The sequence below is a fragment of the Neopelma chrysocephalum genome, unplaced genomic scaffold (genome assembly GCF_003984885.1).
Source record: "Neopelma chrysocephalum unplaced genomic scaffold, ASM398488v2 Primary Assembly neopelma1_69, whole genome shotgun sequence".
NCBI lineage: Eukaryota > Metazoa > Chordata > Aves > Passeriformes > Pipridae > Neopelma > Neopelma chrysocephalum.
Window position 1 is genome coordinate 11,766,017 of NW_020897729.1, and position 21,413 is coordinate 11,787,429.

At 51.5% G+C, this 21,413-nt stretch overlaps 1 protein-coding gene across 9 annotated transcripts in view; it reads right to left on the bottom strand.

Moving 5' to 3' along the window:
• The window catches only part of MBNL1 (muscleblind like splicing regulator 1), a 55,039-nt gene that overhangs the window by 21,500 nt on the left and 12,126 nt on the right, over positions 1-21,413 (bottom strand). For 8 of the 9 annotated variants that reach the window (XM_027685426.1, XM_027685428.1, XM_027685430.1 and 5 more), the window contains exons 2-3: positions 2,890-3,060; positions 709-909 (exon numbers count right to left, since the gene is read on the bottom strand). In XM_027685426.1, the coding sequence (XP_027541227.1) occupies positions 709-909; positions 2,890-3,060 (372 nt within the window). Of the gene's footprint in view, positions 1-708; positions 910-2,889; positions 3,061-16,873; positions 16,990-21,413 lie in introns of those variants that run through there. The other variant, XM_027685432.1, reaches the window with a different exon arrangement.

The following is a 21,413-nucleotide window of genomic DNA, read 5'->3' on the forward strand; positions in this document are numbered from 1 at the left end:
CCAGGCTGTGCCCAGGGGCTGTGCTCACGGGCTGTGATCTGTGCTCCCAGCTGTGCCCAGGGGTTGTGCTCACAGGCTGTGCTCCCAGGCTGTACCCACAGGCTGTGCCCTGTGCTCCAGGCTGTGCAGGGGCTGTGCTCACGGGCTGTGCCCCAGCACAGTCGGCAGCAGTGGCTGGCTCACCGCCCACGCTGCCGCAGCACCGATAAGGTGCCGAAAACACTGTCAGGCCTTTCAGATAAGAAAGATTCAGAGCAAGGGAGAGCAGCAGCTCGAGAGCACCGACACTCGTCAGGGTTGTAGCCAGGATGATAAGCAGGCACAGGAGGCCGGCGGGGGAGTGTGGGCACCATCTGCCCAAAGCCAAAGCAAGAGAGGCTGAAAGTCATCCTGCACCCAGGCAGCTGAAGCTTTGCCCCTACCACATTAACACCTCCTGGGCACACACTTAACCCAGTTCCATTGCACTCTTTCTGCTGCCATGGTCATTCCTGAATATTTCCATTTCTTTCTGTCAGAAGCAGAACAGCAGCATGAACTTACTGTACAATCACTCAGTCACTCCTTGTTCATACCCGCCACCAAGATACCACACTATCAGCCCGAGTGAAACCCGCATTATTTGCTTTCACAAGAGGAATATTTCATATCTAGGAGACATAATACATGATATGCTTGTGAGAGTAAGTTACACCAAGTGGCTCCTACCTCCAGCCTGTCTGTCCTCATCAGCTTCTGGGCAGCGGCGGCGGCGGCGGCAGGGACGGGCACCCCGGGGTTCCCTGTCACCAGCATGGGGGCCGTGGGCAGGATCTCTGCAGGGACCAGGCCGGGGGACACGGGCCCCAGGTAGGGGTTGAAGGCGGCTGACGCGTTGGTGGCTAAGCTCGGTGCCACGGAAAACATTGGCTGTGGGCAGAGACAAGGGGACAGACACTCAATATTTGCACTTGCCCTGCTGTCACCGTACCTTTTTGGCCATCCCCTTGAGCAGAACGAGGTCTCTGCCACTAATGGGAAAGAAGCATTTGTCACGTTTGTGGGACATGGGGAACACCTGTGCAGACGTCACAAGAGAGCGAGACCACGGGGACGGGCATCCCTGCCAGCCTTGCTGCTCCTCCTGCTCCAGCTTCCCTGAACGCCCACAGCACGGGGCAGCTCCTGGAGCAAACTCCTGCGGGATCCACACTCCAGCAATGCCATAATGAACAACACTGTGGGATCAGGGGCAGTCTGGGACTGCCGGGGGAACACGACCACAGCAGGCACGAGTGCCCACTCTGGGGGAAAAGGCACCTGAAAGCCCCAGCACAGCATCAGCCACGCTCAGCTCCAGGCACAGGCAAAGCCTCTCTGACCCTGGTGGCAGCCAGAGCTGGCTCAGGAATTGCAGAGGTTTCATACAGGGACAAGAGCAGCCAACCATGATCCACTCGTTTTCCAGAAGTTGACAGGCCGGCCATGCAGATACTCAGACACTCCCTGCACCAGGGAGGTGCTTCAGTCAGGCTAAAACACTAAACCAGAGGGAGACAGCACATGCAAACACAATTTTCTTTAGTTTGTTTGCATGTTTTCAGAAGAGAGTCGGGTGCCCTTGTGGGCTGTGCTATGGTGTGAAGATAATTGGGTGTAGAGCCCAAATAATGCCGTGAAACCCAACAACAGAGCTGCTAGACTGCAGCAGGGATTAAATAACCCTCCTGCCCTCCAACACACAGTGTAACTGCCAAACAAAATTCAGCCAGGACTGTTTATCTTTCATTATCTAAATAAAGCAGTTACTCAAGGCATTTAGGTTTTTCTTCCAAACTAATTTTTAGAGGGGAAAAACAACTACAGAGTTAACACAACTCTTTCTCTGTTTCATATCAATTTAAGGCAGACAGCACAGAATGCTGCATGTTTTTGTATTCCTGAGGAAATGACTGAACTGTTTGGAAGCAAGGGCCATTGGAAGCACTGGACAAAAACATGAAGGGATTACTGGAGAAAGCAGACTGAGAGTTGTGTAAACGGTGATAATTTCTGTAACACTTCTGGATTTTCATCCATGTGAATGAAAAACAAACAGGCAGATTTTACAGGAAATGAAATATCACTCTTATAAACACTATTAATTAACTGAACCTTTCATTACTGTGTTATCAGCTAGGTAATAATGAACATTAAAAATAGAACTATGAACCAGTCTGCTAGTGTGTAACTTAAGAGATATCCATGTTTGATTTCAGCCCAATACACTCACTGTACAGTAAATAAAAGACTATCCCATTTATTTTCTATTGAGCTCATTTTATACCAATATAAATATCCTGCAGCCTTTCAACCCCTGCAGAGTGACAGCATATGTTATCAGAGCCACTTCACAGTATTCTGAAGCTCCCAAGTACACTGTGATGTGCTGTACAGGTGTCAGGCAGGACAGGCACACTTCCCCTGCTCAGGTACCAGTACCACAGCCATGGTCTAGCAGAGCCCAGCTCCCCCTAAACCAAAGTCTAATTCCAGGAAGCAATTCCCTGGGAAGGTTCCCCTGAGTGAAGGGAAAACATCCAGCGGGCATCTCCTCAAAAGCCAAGAGTTTCCCAGAGCACATGAAATTGCAAAGAAAATGAAAATCCTACGCAGATCACTCACGTCGTAAACTTTAAGAAATAAGCTGCAAAAAATGAATTACATTAGCCAAAGATTACCAAAATGAATCAACAATATTACTTCAGGCAAGGTGGAGTGACACAGCACAGACACACAGAGCAGCACTTCTCTGCAGTGGATTCCTCCACCCGTTCCTGACCTTTGTGGGACGTCACAGTGTGCCAGCCTGTGCTGCCTGCCCCCAGCCCCGGGTGCCCACCCTCCCTGGTGGGAGCCCCAGACACGTACCACGGGCTGCAGGGGGGCTCCTGGCATCATGGCATTGGCGAGCTGCATCTGCTGGGCCAGCATGGCCATGTTCTTCTGCTGGATCAGGTTATTGCGCCCGTTGATCTCCAGCTGCGTTTTTAAGTGTGGTGGGGGGTGAAGATATTTGCAGTTTTCCCTTGAACACCGACCCTGAGGAGAATTGACAGAGCTGGATTAGAAGCTGTGGGTGCACCTTTGTTCCTTGTGCCGTGGGCTAAAGCAAACACCCCCCAGGCTGAGGGGAAAGGGCTGTCACACACTGCCCAGAGCCACTTCACAGTGCCTTTAGCTGCTGCTTCCTCTGCTTTCCTCAGCCACGGATTTCTGCAGCACAACTCTGAAACACGCTGTTTCTTTTTAAAGTTCCTGAAGGGGAGCAAATAGGAGTTGTTCTGAAAGCAGAGCATGTCCCTCCTCTGTGGGGACACACTCCTGCTCCACGAGAGAAACCAGCACCACTCTGCACTTCACCAGACCTGGGATGCAGATCTTTGAGGGAAACCTCCCCCATAGGATGCATATTTGTTGTGATTGCGTGAACCAAACAGGAAAACCAGAACTGCCTCGCTTCTAAATTTTTCACGAAATTCAGATGTTGTAAACAACAAATTTCATGCACCAGTTTAACCAGGATGTGAAAGGATGTTCAGCAGTGTGACAACCACTGATATCCAGAAACAAACAACAACAGCCCTGTGCACGATGCACACCCAGACCCCTCTGCACCTCCCCTTCTCTCCCAGCACGGGAGTTGTGATGCCACGTGACAGGAGCCTTCAAAAAAGGCAAGTTCATTAATTCAGAAGCTTTACAAACTAATTGTTCTTTAAAGTTTTCAACACCAAGCACATACTTTTACTAAAGGGATGGCAACAATAAAAATTAAAAAAAACCCCCACAATTAAAAAGAACAATTGAATTCTTTCCTGAAAAAAAAACCAACAAACAACCAGATTCCTTAAATTACATTTTTTTTCCTTTACTCATTCATCTTTGAAATAAATCCAAACAAGAACAATGACAAGGCAAAAGACAGACTTAATTTGAGTAAGAAATCGTTTTTATCAGGGAAAAAATTGATTCAATACAGTTTGACCTTATGCTGCAATTTTGCTCAGAAAGTTAAAATTTATCCTTGTTAAACGATCTGCCAGAAATCTAATTTGTAGGATGATTTTTGTCTGCCCCAAAGGCTGGGATAACAGGTTTGCTGCTGCCCCTCTCCCAATTCGTCTCTCCTCTGGCACTGCAACCTCCTTAAAACTCATTTTCATAGTTACTCAGCTGACATCTGAGTGATCCCTGCACAGGAAGACAGACCCGAGAAAAGAAAAATATGCCAAGTTTTGTGTCTGTCTTCAGGCAACACACCACAATTATGGAGAGCACTTGGAGAGATCGTAGAGACAATGAGTGCGTGGGTGCTGGACTGGAAGGTCCACATGCCCTGATCCTGTGCAGTGACACCCAGAAACCCCCTGTGGGGCAGCAGGGGAGGGGACATCGCTCCTGTTTGTGGCAAGAGCTGGGGGGCTCCCCAAGCCCTCGGATGGGGACCCTTTGCAGTTCCCAGACAGAGCCCAGGATGGGGCTCCTGTGGGTGTTTGAGGGGGCTGTGTGCTGTCCTCAGCAGAGGTGACGCTTGGAGAGTATCACTGAAGCCACTTGCAAGAAAATCTTCCTAACGACATCCCCAAGTGTTGGAAAGCAACCAAGACAGGGGCCAGAGAATGCCAAAGAGCCAACAACTGTACTGCAGATAAGACAGGGAAAAAAACATGTGCTGCCTGAGGAAATATTGTTCCAGGGGAAAGGAGCTTCCTAAAGCAAACAAGGATTTGGATACTCCAGTAACAAACAGCGACAGTGCCTCAGCAGAAGTGGTGGCCACAGGGATCAGTGCTCACGCAGTGAGAGTTTCAGTCCCTGTGCTATTAAAGCAGGGTTTTATACGTGTGTAAATACCCCTGTACACGCCTGGAAATGCTCATCTGCTGGTGGCTGCTCCACCCCTGGGTGCTCCCTAGACACCCCCAGCCCCAGAGGGAGGTCCTGTCCCTGTCTACAGGGACCAAAGCTGGCACCTGATACCCTGGGGCAGTGGCCAGACCTGCCCAAGGGCCAGCACAGCCTGGGCTGGACAGCCCAACAATGCCTGGGACATCTCCCAGCTGTCACCCAGCAGCCTTCACTCAGAGAAGGCAGCTCTCAGCTCCAGGGGTGCTCTGGGGCACCCCCAGTTCTCTCCTTTAACAGCTAAACCAACTCATTTCAGCACCCCCAGGCCCCCCAAAGCACGTCAGCTCTGTGTGAACTGGGGGGTAAAGGCCTGCACTTTGGAACAGCTTCATTTAAGTCAATTCTCCTCTCAACACTAACCCGTGTTGGGTGTTGCTGCTCCTCAGTAACACGAGGCAGACTGACACATTTAACAGCTGCCTCGGAAATGAGACCTTACGTGAGCACGGTGTAAAAATCAGAGCTAATTACTGCTAAATGAGTAACATGGAACTACAACATGTGTTGCTGGAATCAGAGAGGAGCAGTTAACAAACCTGATTCTGAAATGCAGATTAAACTCAATGTCCTCATTTCAGTGCTGGGGTTTAGGCTGCCCCACAGCTCTCTGGATGGGATCCAAAGCCTGGCAGTACATGTTGTACATCCCGACCACTTAATGTACTTCATACACTCAAATGCTTTAAAAGCCATAAAAAACCATTCCCCAGATCTAATGCAATGTCCTCTGGCTCCCGGGAAACAAGGAGCTGCTTCCCCAGCGAGGCCATCATTTCTATCCACTTAGGAGCTGGTTCTCAAGGAAAACAATTTACTCTGAGTTTAAGAATACACCACATCCCCAGGTAAACTGCTCATGCTTTGTTATCACCAGCTACTATCAAAACATTTACATCCTCCTTGTTTGCATGTGGCTTTGGTGCCCGGGGCACCTTTAACCTTCAGTCTTCTAAAATTTGCATATCTTAGCAAACTCCCCAAAAGAAATGCAGACTTGTGTGTTTGGGAACAGGGTTTCTTGTTTTACTTTTATTCCATGGGCCTTTACAAATGGTCCACAGAGTGCCCAGGAGCTGGAAACCCCAGGCTGCAAACCCCTGTCACAGCTCTGCCCATAACAGGGGCAGCATTCATCCCCTCCACCCTGCGGGCAAGCAGCTCCTAATTACCTTGTTACTGGATCCCAGTAACTGCAGTCAACAGAGTTCAAGGCAGATTTTCATCTCTCTGAACCCTTTCTGAACCCTCTTTCAGTCATCACAAACAGAACACAACCCGTGAGTGTATGCAGAGGGGGCAGTTTATGCTGCAGTGTCCCCATGGGCTGCACCAGAACACCGGGGGGTTTTACCACAGTCCTGCTGGACTAAAACTTACTACAAATGCTCCTGAGGCTGCCCAGCACGCTCCTGAGCAGAGGCCCCGCAGGTCTCTGGTCCCTCAAGACAAGCAGAGTGAGGGGCAGAGGGCCAGCCCGGCGTTCCCGGCTCTCTCACATGATGCTTTCCCTGGCTCTGGGATGATCTGGGATGAGCAGGGTCAGGCAGTGCCCGGCCCAGCCCAGTGCCAGCCCCTCCAACAGCCACACAGCACCAGGTTTGCAGCAGCTGCTGCACTTGGAACTCCTGCTGAAACACGGGGCAAGTGCACGTTTCCTTTGCTCTCCTTGCAGCAGTAAATATCCTCACCTCATTATGCCCTTCCATTTTTTCTTGGTGTTTAATACACGACTTTATTTCCTCCTCTGTACAATTCACTCTCATTGCTAAAAATGAAGAGCCATCCACTGGGCTGTGGGACTGGGATGTGCCTGACCTTGGCATGTTTAGCCTTCTGTGACACCTCGTCACAGGGCTCAGGGCTCAGCACAGTCTGGTGATCAGGACTCAGTTGGGGAGGACTTTTCCCCCTGCCTTCAGGGGAGCAGGAACATGTACGTGACCCCAGGCACCTTCCCACAGACCAGAAGCATCCCCCAGCTATGTAGTGTGGTTCTATTCCCCACAAAGCATAGGCATTTCATGGGAATACTTTCAGAACTGTGGAAAACATGCCAAACTCAAGACAGAAGAGAAACCCGTCAGTCCCACCTCGGGAAAACCACTCCCCAAAATTCTGCATTCTGAAAACACAGGGTATTTCTACAAGACTTGGATCCTGACAAGCTTGTTGGATCGTGAGGTTACACCTGACTGTGTCAGGCAAGAGCACAGCGAGCCCATTTCTGTGCAGTCACCACCAGGTTCATCTCCACAACACCCGTCTTCTGCAAAGCACAGCACACCCCGTTTTTCACATCCCACACAAAATGTTAGAGATACAACAGCAATTCTTGCTCTCTGATAGTAATCTCCTTCCAGAAAACACCCTGATGGCATATTTAATAGAGGAAAAGCTTTCCTGGGAGTCCCTTCTGAGACAGTGAGCTCCTTCGCTCCTTCTCCCGCTGCAGCAGTCACGGTGCCGCTGGCTCTGCCTCTGCTGCAGTGGGGTACATGTGAACCCCACCTCATAAACACTCCCCTGGCACAGGGCAGGGATCTGCTCCGAGGGCTTAAAGGCAGGTCCCTGACTTCAAAGCTGTTTTAAGAGCTTGCAAACATCCATGGCTTTCGGTAACCACCTAAACTTTGAGCCAATTCAAATTCAAAACAATTATTTCCCAACACTTCCTCAGAAAGATCTACCACGCAGCAGAAGAGCAGCAAACTCACCACCCTGGTGCACTTTGCTCCAGCCTAAAACTTTCCTGGAAAGTACAGCCTGGTGATGCAACAAATCAGGTCTAATTATCAAACTGCTCTTGCAAGGTCATTAATCCTCCAGGCATGACCCATCAGGACCTGGGGTGTCGGGGCAGGGACCGGAGGGAGCCCCAGCTGCCCCGTGCAGGGGCACTGCCAGAGCCAGGATGGCCTGTCCTCAGAAACCCTGAGCCAGAGTCCTCTTGGGGTGCAGAAGGCAGAGAGGACCCCGCAGGCTGTCACCCAGTGTGACACCCAACCCGATCCCTCCTCTCCCACAGAGAGCTGCATCTGCCTCTAGCCCCTGCTGAGCCTCAGGCTGGGTTCCCCACAGCAGGGTTACTGCCCAGGGACACTGCTGGCAGTAAGGTGCTGTGTCACTGGTGTCAGCATTGCCCCTGACACCCCAATGGGTTCTGGGCTGTGATGGGGTGCACACGGCCGTGGGGACAGGAGTGGTCCCGACCCCATCAGCGTGGCAGGGGAGCGGTGCTGGGCAGTGCTGGGTGGTGCTGGGCGGTGCTGGGCGATGCTGGGCGGTGCTGGGCGGTGCTGGGTGGTGCTGGGCAGTGCTGAGTGCCCCATCCTGCTCACAGTGTGCCAGGGATCACACACCCACACTGCTGAGATGCAGCCCACAGCTCCCATGGGGGCCATCCTCTGTGTGAGAGGCTGGAGGTTTGGGGAGAATCACCAAACATCAGATCAGGTTCAGTCAAAGCAGAGATACAGGAGGATTTTGTACGGACAGAGCATCCCAGTTCCTGCTGTCACTGACAAACACTGGAGCACACACAGAGCTCAGCGACCACCGTCACTGCCTGAGGTCACCCTCCTGCAGCAGCACAAACCCAGCACAAACACTCTCACCCAGCAGGCCCGTGTGTGACACTCACTGCCTGTCCCCGGGCTGGCACTGACCCCAGGCCAGCCGGGGCAACCTGCCCAGCTCCACACGGAGCTCCTGTGCTGCTGGTCAGGTACCCCCTGTGCTGCTGGGTCAGGTATCCCCTGTGCTGCTGGTCAGGTGTCCCCTGTGCTGCTGGGTCAGGTGTCCCCTGTGCTGCTGGGTCAGGTGTCCCCTGTGCTGCTGGTCAGGTATCCCCGCCCGTCCCTCGCGCCCCCGAGGGTCGCACACCCGCCTGGGCAGCTGTCAGAGATGCAGCTGCTCTGGGAAGGTCTCACACGAGCTGCGCCAGCCCGCTGGGTCTGTTTATTTATGCTATTTTTATAGCACTGCGGTAGCACAGCCCGAGATCCCCAGCTCTGCCTGCACCGCTCTGCGCGCGGCTCCACACCAACCGCTGCTCAAAGGACAACGGGAAAGCTTCTTGCTTTCCATCAATCCACCAACACCACGCCATGGGAGCATCTCCATAGAAGTCCAGGGGCCGAGAGCTGAGAGCAGGAATGTGCTGCTCACTGTATGCAGAGACATCACTGGAATATAACCCCTGGCTCTCCCTGAGGCCCCTGGAATAAACCCTTGGCTCTCCCCCAGGTCCCAGTGCCCACCCCATCACTGCGGGCAGAGCCACACTCCCTGCTGGCACAGCTCCAGGAGGTGAATGGAGCTCGGAGGGGTGGGGACACCAGTGGGTTCTGATCATCTTGACCACGCTGATGCAACAACCTTTCCATTTAAATTTGTTAAATTTCTTAAATTGCCGCTCAGGATGTCCCAGAGCCAAATTAATTCTCCAATTAAAAACTGTTGCTTAGCAACAGGGCTTGGAGATGCAGGAGAGCAAAGAGGGATGCCCACGATGGCACCAGGAGCTTCCTCTGCCTGCAACAGAGCCAAATCCCCACTGTTTAACAGTTATTAACGACTGATGTAATTTACAGTCACTTCAAACACTTTAAGGTGTCCTGACTGGTCACTGCCGGAGCCGGGGCCGCTCTGCTGGTGTTCCCTCAGCCACGGGCTCTGCCTGTAGCCAGCTCACACAGCCTGAGCCACAGCCAGAGAACCACCAGCCAAGGCTGCAACACATGAAATACCTCTGATCCAAAACAAACACACAAACACCTCCCTCTGTCAGGGAGCACGAATTCCTCCCAACTCGGCGCGTTAGACCCCGAGCAGGAGGATGGCTGGGATGGCTGTTACCATCCAGTATTGCCTGTAAATGGTAAAACTATTTATCCTGATGCCCATGTGTTTTACAGGAAAGCATTTAACTCCCCGTAAGCTACGGCTTCCTTTTTAAAAATAAACTGTTTGCAGGCACTTTGTGTCGTGGCTGGTTTGCCAAGCACATATCCAGAGAAACTTTCTTAGTATTAAACAACAAAGAGTTACAGGACCTGTTTTACTGCCTTGAAGCACACAGACTGCAGTCCCTAAGGCAGACAGTGGTCCAGAGGCAGGGCAGCAATTGCTGAGGCCCCACACTACGTCAAGGCACAGCCTGTTTGGAGACCCAGCCCAACATCCACTGGTGGAGGGGTCACTGCAGCCCAGCTCTGCCACCACCCTGGTGCTGTGGCACTGTGGGTGCCTCTCCCACACATAACCAGCTCCTGGTTCATGGGCAAACCCAGTGCTGTGAGCTGTGCTGGCTGAGAACCCGCTCTCAGACTGCCCACCTGTGCCTGCCGGGCCCTGTGGCACCCCCAGCTCACAGCCCAGCAGGGCCTGGATGCTCCCAAAAAACTGCCAGGTGCAAGGAGAAGGCCTGCTGGTGGCAAACACCCTCCAGGGGAAGGAGGTGAGGGCCCCTCCCCTGTGAAGGCCCCTCAGCCCCCTCCAGGGCTGAGCTGTGCACAGGAACACCGACAGCAGCACACAGTGTTCGCTTTCCTAAGTGAATCTTTCCATATCAAAACACACCGAAGTGACCACTTAATGACATCTCTGCCTGTGATTATTGTACAGAAAAGCCTCAACCCCTCTAATTGATCATTTGGCTCGCACAGCTAATGGCACTCCTATGGGAGCTGTCCTATTGCCATGAAATCCAACAGGATTTAGAAAAAAAGAAAAAAGCAAACAGAGCCAGCCCCAAACCAGAAGGAAAGACACCAGCACAGCAGCAAAACCCTTCCCACTGCTCCTGCAGTATGTGGGTCCCTCCTCCTCCGAGGAAGCACAGAATGATCCACAGCACCAGGGGGCCAGTGATGTGGATGGGGACAGGGATGGGAATGGGGATGCAGAGGGGGACATTCACACTGTGACACTTTGCTTTGCACCCACAGCAGTGTCACCAGCACCTGTCCTGCACAGGTCACTCTGTGACCCAGGGTAAGGTGGCTGCTGGGACCCCCCCAAACCACCTGAATCCTCATTTCCTAACAGCCACTGGCAAATGCATCAGGAGCTTATGGAAATACAAATATTTGTTTATGTCCATTTCAATTTATATACACTTTTATTCATATTTATAAAAATTTAAAAGTTATAATAAAATATTTAATACAATTTGGGACCGATCTTGGTATTATTACAAATATTTGTATATCCACATGTCTGTATACACACATGGTATGTATCAATCCATCAGCAGTTATACTGACACTCCCAGGACACACAAACTCAGCAGACTGCACTAGACCAACACCAGACTTCCTCCCAGGTAACATCCCCACCTGCCTTCAGCCAGGACAAGGGAATTATGTTTTTCTAGGCCGGTACAGGAAAAGCAGACCCCTCCCAAAGGGGGTATGTACCCCTGAGGGGCAGCACGTGGGTCACACTGGCTTCACCAACTTCAGCTGCTCCCTGAGCTCCAGTGCCACCAAATCCTTTTAGAGCAATCCCTGGTAATCCGTGTGATCCTTACTCAAGCGTGTAGTAACTCTCATTTTAAGAGAAGAAGGAATGACTTTATGCCCAGATGAAGTAGAACACACGGAATTTGTCCTGTCTCCCGGTGCAGTGTGGAGCAGAGCAGCCGGAGCTGAGCAGGGACTGGGATCACACGGATCCACACTGCTGCTCACAGCTGCAATCCCTGCCCAGGACTCCAGCTGAAACCAGCCCCTCTGCCTCCCGGATCCACACTGCTGCTCACAGCTGCAATCCTTGCCCGGGACTCCATCCGAAACCAGCCCCTCTGCCTCCCGGATGCACACCATCCACACTGCTGCTCACAGTTGCAATCCCTGCAGTGACTCCAGCTGAAACCAGCCCCTCTGCTCCCGCCACCCCTCTCAGGCTCTCAGCAGTTCCAAGGGAATGACTGGAATGAGCAGTGAGCTGAAGGTCCATCAGGTCCCACTGCAACTGTTTAATGGGTGAGCTGAAGCATAGTAAATATTTAATAATATTTTCAGGCTTATAATTTGTTTTAGTGTATTTGGTGGTATGAGAGAAAACGGGCACGTTGTCAAATGCTGCATCCAAACTGGGGGAGCAAACAAAAAGCCCTTGTTCAGTAGAGCTGCTGGAACAGGTTAGTGCTATTTATGGCATATTTAAAAAGGGAATCCCATATAAAGGAGGGCACCGTGTGTGTTATCATGTACTTTCTATGCAGTTGATGTAGTTTAAAATTGTTTTGGGAGCTGCCCTGGCTGGCTGCAGGGCCGTTCCCACCGTGCCCATCACTGCCACCCAGGGCACACTTCACTGCCCCACTGGCTCAGGCAGAGTCTTCTTAGTTATTTAACCTAGGTTCTGAGGTAGATATCTGCACAGGCAAAATACCCCAGATGTAACTGTTTTCATTTGGTTTTGCAGCACACTGGCATGTTCAGTCTCTCCTGCCTGGTCGGGGAGGTGATGGCAGGTGACCTGTGCTGGGTCACTGGTGTCTCACCCCAGCAGGGATGCACATTAGTGCACCATTAGTGGGGCTATACCTAAACTGAATTGCTGTAGTTTAAAAATAAAACCTTCCTTTTGCCATTTCAAGGGAAAAACTGCTATCCCCTGCTGCTGCCTCCTCAAACAGGGGGTAGCTGAGGCCCGAGGCAGCGGGTGGGATCTGGCCACGGGTGGGACACGGGGTGGGACAGCCCGGCAGGCGTGAGGCCACTCTGCTGCTCCAGTTATAAAGCTCTTCCCCACACAGCACAGGCACAACAAAGAGCACTATCCAGCACCTTCACAATACATTTTCCCTGGAACATACAGGACAGGCAAAGCAAACAAGCAGCATGAGATGGACAAGGTACCATCACTGTGCCGACCCTTCTGCACAGAGCCCAGGACGGAGCCCACTGGGGGCACCCACTGCAGGGACCCCCAGCCTGGGCACCCCCAAACGCTGCCTTTAGCTCCCAGTGATGCCCCTGGCCACAGCATCCCCCGCCTGCCCTCTCACACAGGGCACCTGGCATCCCCTGCCTGCAGCTGGGTGAACCAGGGACAGAGTGACCCCTTCCAGACGTGCACAAGCACTTGAGGAAAGCTCCAGAACAAGGACCAGGAGGGAGAGCAGGAAAGAGAAGCGACATCTGAGGCGATGCACTGTTCCCCCCACAACACCCCTGACTTTCATTAGTGCATTTTTGCAGTGTTCCATTGCTCCTGAAACCTCCTGCCAGGGCTGGGTCTGACAACTGGCACGTTTGAATCCGGGCAGGTGCCTGACCCACGTCCCTCGCAGTGAACACCTTGGCTGCAGAGGCCCCAGGTGAAGTGAGGACAGGGACTGCAATGTGAGACGTCAGCACCGGGCGCTGCCAGCGCGGCTCTGGCTGAGGGCAGTGCTGAATAACACAAAACTCAGCGTCACGGCCAGAAACTGCTCCCTGTGCCCAACTGCACACCCACAGCCTCCTCCAGCAGGCTGAAGGTCAGTGCCTGTCAGTATTTATATCTGGAGTTTTATGGCAGAGAGGCTGCTCTAAAAGCATTACTGAGAACTGCAGCCCCACAGCCCAGACTGGAAATCACTGCTGGAATCGTATCCTGAAAAACCAACACATCCACGTTTGGGGGTTTTATTGACGGGGTTCACTTAACAATTACACCTTTCTCTATTTTCTTGCTATTCTTTTTGTAGTATTTTCTCCTTGCTTTTAGCAAATACAGCATCCTGATATGCTGTCTTAAATACAATTAGAATACGTTTGTCAGGCACATATTTTATTGACTGAAACTATTCCTAAATCTGACTAAAAGTTACCTAACATCATTAGTGGGCAAAATAATTGTCAAAATATTATCTTATTCAAGTGAAGTTAAATGATAAATTCTGACTGAAATATGGAAAGTTTACTAAACTTTATTTCAAAATAGGATTTCAGTTTACAACTGAGCACAGGTGAAAGAAAGCGCTCTGAGGGGGAAAGGACAGAACAGGAAATTTCACAGAATCACAGAATTACAGACTGGTTTGAGTCGGAAGGGACCTTAAAGATCATTCAGTTCTACCCCTGCCATGGACATTTCCAGAAATGGGGCAGCCACAGCTTCTCTGGGCAACCTGTGCCAGGGCCTCCCCACCCTCACAGGGAACAATTTCTGCCTGAAGAAGAAATTTCTTCCTAAAGAAGAAATTTGCCAGGATCATACTTCTTACAGATAAATAAAACATTTCCCTGAAGCCAAGGTCAGTCACTCAAATGGGAACTGTTATGGGAATCCATACCAAAGCCTGGAGAAATGATTTCAAATTCATCTCTGCTCTGACATGCCACTTTCCCTGGAATGTGGGAAGCAAACAGTGAATCTTCCCCAGGTGAACACCAAGAGTGGGGCTCTGACCCACCTGTGCACAGGTACAAAAGGGGTTAGAGGCACTCTGGGAAGCAATGGCTGTTTTTTCCTGGAAAAGTGAATAGCTGCTTTCTCAGCACTAAAAACTTAACCCGAGAATTCACAAAGGATCACAAGTTTGAATTAGCAGCGTGAGAACAGATCTTGACTCTCTTTCAGCAATGCCACACTGAAATCTCTGCTGAGCCACATGTCCTGCTGCTCCGTGTGGTTCTGGAAGAGCTGGCTGGCATCTGACTAAACAAACCTGGTGCCTCTGGCTTGGTGGAAAACCCACAGCCTGCAGGGCACAGCCCTCCCGGGAATCCCTGAAAGGAGCAAGGAGAAGTGACCTGATTTTCAGGAATGCAAACAGCTCCTGGTCCCTGACCCCACAGGTGCAGGAGACATTTTACATCACCATAAACTGCCCTAGATGGAAACATGCTGCTTTGATCACATCCAAACCTTTCTACCTAATTATCACACAGCCCTGGCACTGCCACTGTAACCCACAGCAGTGGCTGGGGAGGAAATCTTTAACAAATTTCAAGAAAAAATTCCACCTATTTTCCACAAGAGGGAACTCAGTGAAGCCAATGGCTTCTGCTTCTGACAGGACAGTGATTTCCTACAAACACACCTTCAAAACCAGTGCCCAGCCCCTGTGCAGTCAGGGCAGCCCCCAGAGAGGTGGGCAGGGGCTGCCAGAGCCCACAGGAAGGTGGCAGGTACAGACAGAACCGTGTGTGCACCCGGGACAAAGTGGGTTTAATGGGACTGTTCCTAAGGGGAGCAGGAATCCCGAGGGAGCAGCTGGCCTGCACACCCAGGGGAGCAGAGCAGTGTCACTGTGTGATGACTTTATCACTGCTGTGAGCGCTCCTGCACTAATGAAGCAGTAATTAGTGAGCACCATGCACCAGCCCAGGGCAATGCCAGCTGCCCCAGGGTCAGCAGGAAACCCAGATCCACACACGTGTCACCCCTCCCGGGCTGTGAGCACACAGCTACAGCCCTGCCCACAGCCTCACATCACAGCACTGAACACGGGAGCCACGGCAACCAAACAAGGGATCCACAGCAACCAGATTCTGCAGGACTTAGCCAGGAGCTCAGAGCAATTAATGACCCTGGCCACACACACCTATGAGTAAGGTCAACACGGGCCTCACGCCCAAAGGCACCCCCAGATCAGCAACAGCCCCTGAAGCTGCTGCCACCCACTGCAGGGCACTGCCACGTGTCCCTGCCAGGCACCACCACATCCCACCCCAGGGCACCCCCGAGTCCCACACATTTACTCTTATTTCTATTGGCTGGCAATTAAATATTCCTGTGCTTTTGAATTTTTTCTATTAAAGCTAATTCCGTCTGGTTTGAAGTGAAAATCAAAGAACAATCACTAAAGATAAAGCCCAGGCTGGCAGAAAGCTAGCCTTGCATCTTTCCTTAAACGTGCAAGACAGAACAAACACAGCTCTTCTCCTTTTCCTCTCAACTGCCTCACAATTGTCACGTAAGTAGAATCATTAGCTCTGGCCTTTCTTTCTGCACGTGCAGACACATGCAAACATACCACCTGAACTTCACATCCTACCAAAGGGGGAAATCTCTGTCCTCAAGTTAGACTGATTACTAGAAATTATGTAAGAGTAAGTTTTATGTAAAGGAATGGTAAATGCACTGCAAAAGGAAACGGGGAATGGGCTCACTGTATGCACACAACTCTCAGGGACACCTGATAAAGAAAGGTAAATAAGTTATGCATCTGCCACAGGGTTGCTCTTCTTGCTCATCTTGCTGGCTACTGGGTGTTGAAGCAAAGGTGTTTCAAGAGCAGAGGATCTGGTGGAGTAGAGAGAGTACATACGAAATTTGTCAGCAAGCAAGTCCTGAGACAGGAGGGACATGCAATGTCACATTTTTAAGAGACCTGGAGGCCAGCTCTGTCTGGTGGTGGAAAGACATGCTCATCAGAGAGGTGAGCAAAGCTTTGGAGAACCATCAAAATCAGTGCCATTCCCCAAAAAAGGGCAGGGGATAAAAGAGAAGCCCACAGTGCTGCAGAGGGCTCTTCCTGGCCATGGAGAGAGCATGGCCAGTGCAGATGAGGAATCTGGGCAAGCAAACCAGACATAACACTGAATCTAAAACAGGCTCTGGTACAAGCACTTATGGCACACCTAAAGCCTTGCAGGAGAAAGCCTCTACAAGTGAATAGGGAGCAAGCCCCCAGAAATGAGGAGAGCTTTGGACACAGCCAGTGCTTATCAGCATCACACACGGAGCCTGACAGGAGTGGTGCCCTGGAATTCAGTCACTGACAGAATTCAGCACATGCAAATTAAAACAATTAAAATTAAGACTTGTTACAGTGGTACACTGCCATGAAAAAGTAAAACAAAAGAGAGCTGCTCTCCCTGGCAGAGCCAGCCCTGCTGTAGCCCAGGGGTGACGAGTGCTTTAATTCCACACATGAGAACCTGTTTTCCCTTCTGTGTCAGTTTTCACACCCAATCTCTGCTGGTTACTACTCATATCCTACCAGTTCTGTCCCTATTCACTTCCAGAGAATGTTGCCCACACAGTTCATTAAATGCCATGTAATCAATGGTTCCTGGGCACAAGCAGCACCTGAGCCAGCAGCGGCTCTGGCAGGACCCGCCTGTGTTGCTGTGGGACCCCGAGACCTGGCCCTGGGCAGCCCACTCCTCTGGGACACAGCAGCACTGTCCCTCCGGGGGTACTGACACCTCCCACGCCCCACTGGTCCCATCCCACCTTCCCAAAAGCAGGGGAAGCACCTTGAGCTGTCCTAAATGCTCGGGATGTCTGAGCAAGCCCTCGGTGGCAGTGCAAAGCAAGGCCCTGAGTCAGCTCTGCATGGCCACCCCTAATACACAAAAATAACTTGTTTATTCCTCCTGAGGTGTTATTTTTACACTGGTAACCGTGGCCATTTGCTGTCACTGGTCCCAGCAAGGCACGTGGTGAGGGCTGGGTGCACGAGCCCTGCAAGGTGCCGGGTCGGGGACGTCCCTGTCCTGCCCAGCTGTCCCATCTCGGTGCAGAGGGCTCAGTGTGGGGTTGGGAGAGGCTCTTGGACTCGGAGCATGTACAAGAAACACCCTCAGCCACTGCCCACCCTGCCAGCTATGCCCAGCACCTGAGCAGAGCCATCCTACACCTCCCCATGGCATCGGCCAGCGCCTCCAGGCTCCTGAACAGAGCTCCTTTGATTTCTAATCATCTGGAGGAAAGCACTGCTAAATCAAAGCGTGCCTGCAGTTCCAGTGAGGCAGAAACCACTCCTCCACGTGTACAAGCAGCACCTGTCAGCTCAGGGCAGCTGAGGGCAACGCTGCCATGCTGCCCTGGCTGCACCCACACCACTGCTCACACCGAGAACCAAAGGGCAGCTCTCCCTCCACAGACCCAGCGTGGGCCACAGAGCATTCCCAAAGTATTCAGTTAACACTCTTCCAGGGTTCACTACTCTTTGTCCACCTGGCTTTGGTGGACACAAGTCCAACTAAGTGAATGCAAACATCCCTAAGGGCCAGGAATACCAAAGTGTGGCTGGTGAGTTGTAAGTGGGAACATGACGGAGCAGGAGAGAGGCAGAGGAAGCTGCTGGCAAGTAAATATTGCTCAACAGGACAGCAGGATTGGGGAAAAACTGACAGAGTGGAATAACAGGAAGTTTAGTCACTTCTGGACAAAAAAAGCGAAGCGTGTGAGTGGGGCGGAGGGAGTGGAGCGGCCGCAGCACTGGGATGGGAGGGCAGGGCAGGCATGGGACACGCTCCCCTGGGCACTGGACCCACCAGGGGAGGAGGAGACTGTCCTGCCTGGGTGCCCCACTGCAGCAAACCCTCCACAAACACAGCAGGATCCTGCAGAGGCTCCTCCAGCTCCTACTCGAGCTGATGACCCAGTTAACCCACACCTCCAGCTCCTCCTCTGCCTTTCTCAGCACAGAGAACACCCCAACTGCTCAGCCTGGGGTGCAGAAATCACCAGGGGAGGCAAGGAGAGCTGAAACACAGCAGTCAGAGTTTAAGGATGCAGCTAATTTGGAACCATCAGCACTCACTCAAAGCCAGTGCAGGAGGTGGCAGTGTCTGTGTGGGGCAGACCATGGGCTGTCCCACCACAGCAGCACCCTGGAGAACATTCTGCTGCTGATGGAATTAGCACCTTTCTGGTGGCTCTCAAGCCATACTGTGTTCAGACCATAAAGGCACTTTGCAGAAGCCTCAGGAGTGGGGAGGAAAGCTGAAAGGGAGATCAGGTTTCCCTGATGACGATCTTCCACCCTGCAAAGTGCCCACTACCCTGGAAACATGGTCTGCCCCGATCACTGGTGAGGAGTAAAAGGGCTGGCTGTTATCTAGAAAAACACAAACCCAAGATTCTAATACATCATTCAGAGAGGAATATGTAGCAAGAGAAAAGACAAATTTAAAATAATTAGAGGCTAGATAAAGAAACTCACCAAACCATGGCAAACTGAAGGCAAGCTTGATTAATAAAGTTGTTTACTGCTTAGGCAAATGAGGGAAGAAAAAGATATAAATAACAAAGGGTTCAGCAACAGAGAAATAAGAAAACTTTAACGAGTTTATGGTTCAAAAATTCCTACAATGAGGGTCTGTCTATAAGAAATTCAGACTTCAGTGGCAAAAAAAGATACCAAAAACTTGATATATTTGATATTGGAAGGCAAAGGGAGAGTTAAAAGTCCTTAACAAAGAACAAATTCAAGCAAGTATAGGAAAGGGAAAGTGTCATGGGCAAACAAAGGCTGACACATCAGGTTTGTTTTACCTTGCAAGTGTGTGCTGAGGCACAGTAAAAGCTTCCTAAGCAAATAAACACCCTTCCCTGCAGGAACCACAGCAGCAAACCTGGGATCTGGGGGATGGCTGGAGGCCCTGCTGGGGCGGCACGTGGGGCCTCCCAGGGAGCACTGCCCCACTGTCACCTTCGGGACACACCTGCCAGGTTTCCTTTAAAAAACCCAACCCAAAGCAAACCCAACCCCGAGGTGCTGTAGCAGCTCCATGGCAAACCAGGGAGCAGAGACATCCCAGCTGGCAGGCAGGGAAGGACACAGTGCCTTGCTGAAGCAGTCATGGGCACAGCAGGGATGCCAGGGCTGCGAGGGGGCACACGGAGCACGGGCACTTGGCCTAATTTCTGATTTGGGGTGGCCCCTGGGCCTTGCCTGACCCGTGAGTACCAGCACAGCCCCGAGGCACGGGCTCAGCCCAGGGTCCAGCTCCGTGCCCTCAGGCCAGCATCAACCCCCAGCACCAGCACACCCATGAATGACCCAACAATCACTAATACCAGGACAGGGAAGCACTGACCAGCACTGGAAGGGTTGACCCATACCGGTGCTGAATTCCTCGCTCAGCTCCGTGCTGCACTCCTGAGGGGGAAGGCAGGATGCTGGGCTCAACAGGCCCTCTATCACTCATACAGCTCAGGAACAATTTCCTGCACTAAGTGCTTTCCAGGCCTCCTAACACTGATATTGCAGATCAATATTTCACAAGGACAGGCTGCCTGACAGGTGTGTTGTGCTCATTTAAGCATCGCTAACAGGCAGCGCTGCTGTAACCACACACTCTGCACCTCTGCTACCTTCCACCCCAGAGGTTTGGCCTCACTCACTTTCCACATGAAACAAAACGACAATAAAAGGACAGAACAAAAGATCCACTGTAAGGGAGTGTGCAAATAAAGACAGTATCTATCTGCACTATCTGCACCAGCACAGTGTAAATATAATTAAGGCTACAAGAAAACATCACTTGGTCTCAGGAGCTCTCTATCCCCTCTCCATTAAAGCCTCTGTATAGGCTTTATTTTTAAAAATGCAACTCTTTGTTAAGCAAATACACACAGAGAGCAGAGACCAGGGACAAGGAGCCGGTGAGAGCCCCTGTGTGCTCAGAAACACGGCTGCAGGGTGAATATTCAGTGTCAGAGCCTTGAAAAGCTCAACCCTCTCAGTCACATACTGAGGAAAAAAAGCTCAGAAAAGCTTATGAAATATGTGACAATGGCAGAAAGAACACATAAACAGCAGAAGCTGTTTTTCAGGGTCTGTAAGCCCTCACAGAGCACCTGGGCTCAGAGGAGCAGATCCATCAGCCGTGAACAGAGTAGGTCACTGCACATGGACCAGTGGGAAACCCGGGTGGCAGGATTTATTTTTCTAAAGTTAAATAATCACAAAACTTGCCAGAACACTGCTCTGCAGTCAGAGTTCCCTTTGATTGTTTATTTTCACACGGGCACTGACAGCAGTGTCCTGTCCCAAAGCCGAGCTGTGCAGACACTGGCAGCTCCTCCGGAGGGGAGCTCAGCTCCTGCTCCATCCCAGCAGCCACCCCACAGCCAGGCAGGGGGCCCATCCCACAAGGAAGGTACAAAAGCCCAAACCCAACAGTGAAAAGGAAAGGGGGGGTAATATCTGTTTTACAGCAGCAATCTGTCTGTAGGAAGCAGCACTTTCAGGAAGAATTTCTTCCCAGAAAGGGTGGTCAGGCATTGGAAGGGTGGAGTGGTGGAGTCCCCATCCCCAGAGGTGTCCAAGGAATGACTGGATGTGGCACTCAGTGCTCTGGTCTGGCTGACAAGGTGAGGATCAGTCACAGGTTGGACTCGATGGTCTTGGACATCTTGTCCAACCCTCCTGACTCTGCCATTTCTGTCCCTGGCAGCTTAAGGCTGTTGTAAGACATTTCAACACTACCCTTCCACCCTTCCCATCCAGGCCAGGTGAAGGAAATGCCACCTCTGCAGATCTTATCTGAGCTCAAACACACGCCCATGGCCTGAAGACTCAAAGGCTCTCGCCTGAAGTGTTCAGCCACAGAGCTGGTGGGAAATGAAAAACTTTCCATGTGTGGGAGCCAACCGAGCTGATGAAACAAACAGGAACATTCAGAGGGAGGACTGGCGTGTCATGATCTCACTGCAGAAGCACTTTTTCCCCAGGTTCAGCATGTGTGAGGCAGAATCAAAGCCCCAGAGATGAGAGCATCAGCCCTCAGGGCTGGGCTGCAAGG